Raw genomic sequence first — 7923 nt, 5'->3', positions numbered from 1 at the left:
CGTTACCTCTCAGAATCTTTCTCGCCACTGCCAACTCCATGGCCTTTCAGGTAAAACATGTCTTTCCCACTTCACTTTTATTTAACCGGGTTAAACATCAGATGACAGATAGTATCGGTATACACACAAAACGTCTTCGTTTGATATGATGAACAAACTTTCCCCAAAGTATCATTCTGTTAGCCTGGTCAAGCAGACGGCTGCATGCGCTCAGAATGTGAGCTATCGCGAGATCAGGCTGTAATGTAGAATGTTCATTCAAATTATGCTAACTTACAGTGAGGGGAAAAAAAGTATTTGATCCCCTGCTGATTTTCTACGTTTGCCCACTGACAAAGAAATGATCAGTCTATAATTTTAATGGTAGGTCTATTTGAACAGTGAGAGACAGAATAACAACAAAAAAATCCAGAAAAACACATGTCAAAAATGTTATAAATTCATTTGCATTTTAATGAGGGAAATATGTATTTGACCCCCTCTCAATCAGAAAGATTTCTGGCTCCCAGGTGTCTTTTATACAGGTAGCGAGCTGAGATTAGGAGCACACTCTTAAAGGGAGTGCTCCTAATCTCAGCTTGTTACCTGTATAAAAGACACCTGTCCACAGAAGCAATCAATCAATCAGATTCCAAACTCTCCACCATGGCCAAGACCAAAGAGCTCTCCAAGGATGTCAGGGACAAGATTGTAGACCTACACAAGGCTGGAATGGGCTACAAGACCACCGCCAAGCAGCTTGGTGAGAAGGTGAAAACAGTTGGTGTGATTATTCGCAAATGGAAGAAACACAAAAGAACTGTCAATCTCCCTCGGCCTGGGGCTCCATGCAAGATCTCACCTCGTGGAGTTGCAATGATCATGAGAACGGCAAGGAATCAGCCCAGAACTACATGGGAGGATCTCAAGGCAGCTGGGACCATAGTCACCAAGAAAACAATTGGTAGCACACTACGCCGTGAAGGACTGAAATCCTGCAGTGCCCGCAAGGTCCCCCTGCTCAAAAAAGCACATATACATGCCCGTCTGAAGTTTGCCAATGAACATCTGAATGATTCAGAGAACTGGGTGAAAGTGTTGTGGTCAGATGAGACCAAAATGGAGCTCTTTGGCATCAACTCAACTCGCCGTGTTTGGAGGAGGAGGAATGCTGCCTATGACCCCAAGAACACCATCCCCACTGTCAAACATGGAGGTGGAAACATTATGCTTTGGGGGTGTTTTTCTGCTAAGGGGACAGGACAACTTCACCGCATCAAAGGGACGATGGACAGGGCCATGTACCGTCAAATCTTGGGTGAGAACCTCCTTCCCTAAGCCAGGGCATTGAAAATGGGTCGTGGATGGGTATTCCAGCATGACAATGACCCAAAACACATGGCCAAGGCAACAAAGGAGTGGCTCAAGAAGAAGCACATGAAGGTCCTGGAGTGGCCTAGCCAGTCTCCAGTCCTTAATCCCATAGAAAATCTGTGGAGGGAGCTGAAGGTTCGAGTTGCCAAACGTCAGCCTCAAAACCTTAATGACTTGGAGTAGATCTGCAAAGAGGAGTGGGACAAAATCCCTCCTGAGATGTGTGCAAACCTGGTGGCCAACTACAAGAAACGTCTGACCACTGTGATTGCCAACAAGGGTTTTGCCACCCAGTACTAAGTCATGTTTTGCAGAGGGGTCAAATACTTATTTCCCTCATTAAAATGCAAATCAATTCATAACATTTCTGACATGCGTTTTTCTGGATTTTTTTGTTGTTATTCTGTCTCTCACTGTTCAAATAAACCTACCATTAAAATTATAGACTGATCATGTCTTTGTCCCCCTCACTGTATATGGCTCATGCAATGGGATGTATTTTCTGTAATGTCATTTGAGTTGACAACACAGCAAAGATTGAAGGGGACACTTCCTGCTTTTATTTCCTGGCATGGGTCTAGTTAGAAGATAACAAAGTTCCGCCAACTAATAAAGTGGATGTAGATCATTTGAAAAATGGTTTAAAATGACCAGAATGACAGTACAACAGTTATTCTATGTGCTTACTGAGTAGTTAGCTGAAATCAATTTGTTTCTTTTCGAATGCTCCGCATGGAATTATTCCGCTGTCTTGACCTGTATATTAACGAACTAGGCATGGGTACACTCAAAATGGCTGTATATTAACGACCTAGGCATGGGTACACTCAAAATGGCTGTATATTAACGACCTAGGCATGGGTACACTCAAAATGGCTGTATATTAACGACCTAGGCATGGGTACACTCAAAATGGCTGTATATTAACGACCTAGGCATGGGTACACTCAAAATGGCTGTATATTAACGACCTAGGCATGGGTACACTCAAAATGGCTGTATATTAACGACCTAGGCATGGGTACACTCAAAATGGCTGTATATTAACGACCTAGGCATGGGTACTCAAAATGGCTGTATATTAACGACCTAGGCATGGGTACACTCAAAATGGCTGTATATTAACGACCTAGGCATGGGTACACTCAAAATGGCTGTATATTAACGACCTAGGCATGGGTACACTCAAAATGGCTGCCAGTCCACCCATTATGTCATCATTGACTTGAATGGGGAGGCCCATTCTATGGATTCTATTTCTGTGTATAAATCTTAGTCTTTGTGTCCCCATTACAGAATGACATCTTTGAATGGGCTCGGGACCACAGAGTTCACCACAAGTTTTCAGAGACCGATGCCGACCCCCACAACGCCATCCGAGGGTTCTTCTTCTCCCACATCGGTTGGCTCCTGGTGCGTAAACACCCAGACGTCATTGAGAAAGGGAAGAAGCTGGAGCTCAGTGACTTGAAGGCCGACCAAGTTGTCATGTTCCAGAGGAAGTATGTATTCCTTCCCGATGATCAATTCATACAGTATTGGTTGCATTTTCTCTTCCATAAATATTTCTGTTCACTCCGTACTCTGTGATGGCACTAAACCTAGCTTAGTCATTGTTAGATTATCAATATGGCTCATAAGGGTTGAGAAGCTTCATAACAATGGTAATTCCTAGTTTTTTAATGAAGATCAGGAACATCCATAACCTCATGGCATGTTATGTATTTGTAACTGAATAATGTGATAATCTGTCAAAGAAGAGCCTGCCAGCCGAGACCGTGTTGCTGTGTTGGGAGCTGTACAGATATATCTATTAAACTGACAGTTTGAATAGACCTTTATCTTCTGTGCTGCCTCCATATGATGGGTATTTCAACATATCATGGAGGATATGTCTGTTCTCTTGTCTTCTCCACAGGTATATCAACATATCATGGAGGATATGTCTGATCTCTTGTCTTCTCCACAGGTATGTCAACATGTCATGGAGGATATGTCTGTTCTCTTGTCTTCTCCACAGGTATGTCAACATGTCATGGAGGATATGTCTGTTCTCTTGTCTTCTCCACAGGTATTACAACATGTCATGGAGGATATGTCTGTTCTCTTGTCTTCTCCACAGGTATTACAACATGTCATGGAGGATATGTCTGTTCTCTTGTCTTCTCCACAGGTATTACAACATGTCATGGAGGATATGTCTGTTCTCTTGTCTTCTCCACAGGTATGTCAACATGTCATGGAGGATATGTCTGTTCTCTTGTCTTCTCCACAGGTATTACAACATGTCATGGAGGATATGTCTGTTCTCTTGTCTTCTCCACAGGTATTACAACATGTCATGGAGGATATGTCTGTTCTCTTGTCTTCTCCACAGGTATGTCAACATGTCATGGAGGATATGTCTGTTCTCTTGTCTTCTCCACAGGTATGTTAACATATCATGGAGGATATGTCTGTTCTCTTGTCTTCTCCACAGGTATGTCAACATGTCATGGAGGATATGTCTGTTCTCTTGTCTTCTCCACAGGTATTACAACATGTCATGGAGGATATGTCTGTTCTCTTGTCTTCTCCACAGGTATGACAACATGTCATGGAGGATATGTCTGTTCTCTTGTCTTCTCCACAGGTATGTCAACATGTCATGGAGGATATGTCTGTTCTCTTGTCTTCTCCACAGGTATGTCAACATGTCATGGAGGATATGTCTGTTCTCTTGTCTTCTCCACAGGTATGACAACATATCATGGAGGATATGTCTGTTCTCTTGTCTTCTCCACAGGTATTACAACATATCATGGAGGATATGTCTGTTCTCTTGTCTTCTCCACAGGTATTACAACATGTCATGGAGGATATGTCTGTTCTCTTGTCTTCTCCACAGGTATTACAACATATCATGGAGGATATGTCTGTTCTCTTGTCTTCTCCACAGGTATTACAACATGTCATGGAGGATATGTCTGTTCTCTTGTCTTCTCCACAGGTATTACAACATGTCATGGAGGATATGTCTGTTCTCTTGTCTTCTCCACAGGTATGTCAACATATCATGGAGGATATGTCTGTTCTCTTGTCTTCTCCACAGGTATTACAACATGTCATGGAGGATATGTCTGTTCTCTTGTCTTCTCCACAGGTATTACAACATGTCATGGAGGATATGTCTGTTCTCTTGTCTTCTCCACAGGTATTACAACATGTCATGGAGGATATGTCTGTTCTCTTGTCTTCTCCACAGGTATGACAACATGTCATGGAGGATATGTCTGTTCTCTTGTCTTCTCCACAGGTATGTCAACATATCATGGAGGATATGTCTGTTCTCTTGTCTTCTCCACAGGTATGTCAACATGTCATGGAGGATATGTCTGTTCTCTTGTCTTCTCCACAGGTATTACAACATGTCATGGAGGATATGTCTCTGTACTATTGTTTTTTTAATCCACAGGTATTACAAGATGTCAGTGCTGTTGATGTGTTTCGCAGTCCCCATGTTTGTTCCTTGGTGCCTGTGGGGAGAGAGCCTGTGGCTGGGCTACTTTGTGCCAGGCCTGCTGAGGTACACCCTGGTACTGAACGCTACCTGGCTGGTCAACAGTGCTGCCCACATGTGGGGCAACCGGCCCTACGACGCCAACATCAACCCCAGAGAGAACAAGTTTGTCACCCTTAGTGCCATAGGTATGTTACCTACCTCTTGCCATTTTAAAAGATCTTAAAACGTCATTAAGTTGCCCCTTTTTATAACATTTAATTATATCGTAAAATGACTCTATACTACACAGTTATGGCAGAACAGTAGCATTACATAACAAGCTTTGACTTCTGTGCTTGTAATGACCTTCCTGAGTGATGCTGCACATGTTTAATATGTTTTACATGGTGTCCGTTTGCTTTGATTGCACCTGTTTGGGGAAGAGATCAAAAGGGGATTGGTTATGCAATCATTGTAGAGAAGAGCAAGTTCATGCGGACCATGAATTTTAGGTTTCAGTTCCCAACTCTGTGCTCGACAGAAAATAATATGTGTATAGTAGCTCTTCTCAAACCATGTGTGGGCGTTCACATCTTACAAGATATCTTGAATATATTTATTATGTGTAAATAATGGTCACCCGTTATCCTAACGACGGTTTCCTGTCACTTTCAGGTGAAGGGTTCCATAACTATCACCACACCTTCCCTTATGATTACGCAACAAGTGAGTTTGGCTGTAAGCTGAACCTGACCACCTGTTTCATCGACTTGATGTGTTTCCTCGGCCTGGCAAAGGACTGCAAGAGAGTGTCCCCTGAAATAGTCCTGGCCCGGGCCCAGCGCACTGGGGACGGAAGCACCCGCAACCGGAGTGGCTAGGAGGTTTTCCCCCAAATCTCAAAAAGCTCCAAAACAAAACCAATGTAAAAAAATATATATAGATATATATATAAAACCGACAAAAGTTTAGTTTGCAGTGTAATTTTGAGAGGCACTTCTCTATCTTGTAGCTACAATCACGGCGTCACTCTTCTCCCCTTTTGTGAGCTATACATTTCCTAAAGAGTTCTTAAAGATGAATGTTAGCTTTTGAAAAAGGGACTTTGATCACCTTGTTATGTTTTTACTGTTTCATTTCATCTTCGCTGCAGCAACTAGTCTGTTGTGTGGAATGGTCCAAATATGTCTGTTGCCAAAGCTGAATGCTGCCATTGGTCAAGTCTCCCTCAGTAGGCCGGATGAGGTATTCCTGAGCTGCGAATGCTTTTTTTCTGCTGCAGTGGTACATTTTGATGTTGCATAGGCAATCAATCAAGAGTTTCTTAAACTGCAGTCAAAGTATTAAAGGAGAGATTTGAAAAATACGGAAGCTGAAATGACATTTTAAACTGTTGTTGTGACACCTTTTTACATCTCCATCTTGAAGTGAAGCTGTCAGTTTTGTCCGTAGATTTCATGTAATGTGGGTCATGTGACCAAAACAGATACTTTTCTATTTTTAAAGTAACTGTCCAGTGAAAATCTAACTTTTAAAAGTTCATATTCTGTTAACTCATACCCAAATAATCTTGCGAACTCGTCCTATACTCGTATTTGTGGCCAAAGCATAAATTAGAGGAAAAAAAACACTTCAAACAAAAATGCTTGCTCATAGATTATGATGTGCTGGCCAATCAGTGGTCTACTCACATTAATATTTTTAATGACTGGTAAACGCCCACACCATTCCAACACAGAAAAGCTGCTTTTTAACATACTTAATTACAATTTTTTTGGAAGGAAATCTATTTCACTCATATTGTAATTAATTATAAGTCATATTTCATAAAAATCTGGAAACGGTGGACAATTACTTTCATGATTACTGGATATTAATAAGGAATAGAGTCCTGAAATGTGGAAAACCATGTTCCATTTCATAGAGTATCTGTATTAGGTTTCAGCTGACTTGGTTCTTATTCAACATTGTTACAGTTTACAGCAAATTGTTGAAAGGATACAGAAGGACTGTTACTTTATTGAGAGGAATTGCAGGGGAACTGAATAAAGCACAGATATGACAGTACTGTCACAAACTGTTAAGAGATTAAATATTTCATACATTTTAGAAAACCAAATTGAGAATACATGCTCCCCCTCCCCAAAATGCCTTCATTTTCAACCAGGTTATAATAATTGTTACTTTTGGAAAATATAATAATAAATATGTTTAAATGTGCTAATGTTTCTTTAAAAAAGCAGGGCCGGCTAACCGCATTTGGGGCCCTGGTCAAGAATATTTTGGAGGCCCCCCCCCCTCATGGCGGTGGAGCAAAAACAAATTTTTTAAAGCTAACTTCCTGCAATTCTACACATTTTGCCATGGGGCAGAGAGGAAAAATGTGCCGTCTTTAAAGCTCATTTCCCAGTTGGTAATCCGGCCATGAATAGAGACATATCCAGCCTCACATCAGTTAGGCCTATTTTCTCCAAATGGAAGCATTTCCCCTGTGAATCAGTTCTCTGCCCTATGCCTTGGGCATTATACCGTAGGCTGTGTGCACCTTCTCAAGCTATTTGTAGTCTACAGCCCTTTTTAATTGAATTGACAAAAAGACAACTCAATAAAAATGATTAGTTGATTTAAAGTAAACTAGTAAAAGGTCCATGTAAATGTAGTTGTTAGGATTATGGCCATGAAATGTACTTCTGAATCCCGTCTACCCTTGAAGAGGAACCTGCAGTATCATCATATTTAACTTATTTATAACATGGTTATATAAGGAGTTAATACAAATTCAGTTTCAAACATTCGCCAACTACCATATGTTGTATTTCATCTCTGCCATAGCATGACAATGTGAGTAGATTTTTCTCGTAATATTTGATGATAAATCTATCTAAAGTTAACTGCCAAAAATAATTACACTTGAGTAAATGAGGGATACAAAAGTGTATTGAAAGCAGGTGCTTCCACACAGGTGTGGTTCCTGAGTTTAATTAAGCAATTAACATCCCATTATGCTTAGGGTCAAATGCTGGGCAGGTCATTATTTTGGCTACCATGGCTATACCCCCATAGGATGACAATGCCACCCGTCCCCAGGG

General features: G+C 41.2%; 1 protein-coding gene across 1 annotated transcript; it reads left to right on the top strand.

Annotated features, from left to right (window-relative positions):
* The first annotated feature begins 6 nt into the window (after positions 1 to 6).
* LOC311126226 (acyl-CoA desaturase-like) lies at positions 7 to 6193 on the top strand. The gene is made up of 4 exons (XM_084200238.1): positions 7 to 50; positions 2650 to 2855; positions 4808 to 5040; positions 5510 to 6193. The coding sequence occupies exons 1-4, from the start codon at positions 39 to 41 to the stop codon at positions 5713 to 5715; spliced, it is 657 nt and encodes a 218-aa protein (XP_084056364.1). The 5' UTR covers positions 7 to 38; the 3' UTR covers positions 5716 to 6193.
* Positions 6194 to 7923: the final 1730 nt, after the last annotated feature.

Source organism: Coregonus lavaretus (genome assembly GCF_964263955.1).
Source record: "Coregonus lavaretus genome assembly, contig: HAP1_SCAFFOLD_355, whole genome shotgun sequence".
NCBI lineage: Eukaryota > Metazoa > Chordata > Actinopteri > Salmoniformes > Salmonidae > Coregonus > Coregonus lavaretus.
The sequence above is the reverse complement of the archived record's forward strand: the minus strand, read 5'-3'. Positions and strand labels throughout refer to the sequence as shown.

Coding starts and splice junctions, on each gene's coding strand:
- LOC311126226 (XM_084200238.1), top strand. Junction 2,856..4,807: donor GTTGTCATGTTCCAGAGGAA/GTATGTATTCCT, acceptor TTTAATCCACAG/GTATTACAAGATGTCAGTGC. Junction 5,041..5,509: donor TGTCACCCTTAGTGCCATAG/GTATGTTACCTA, acceptor TGTCACTTTCAG/GTGAAGGGTTCCATAACTAT.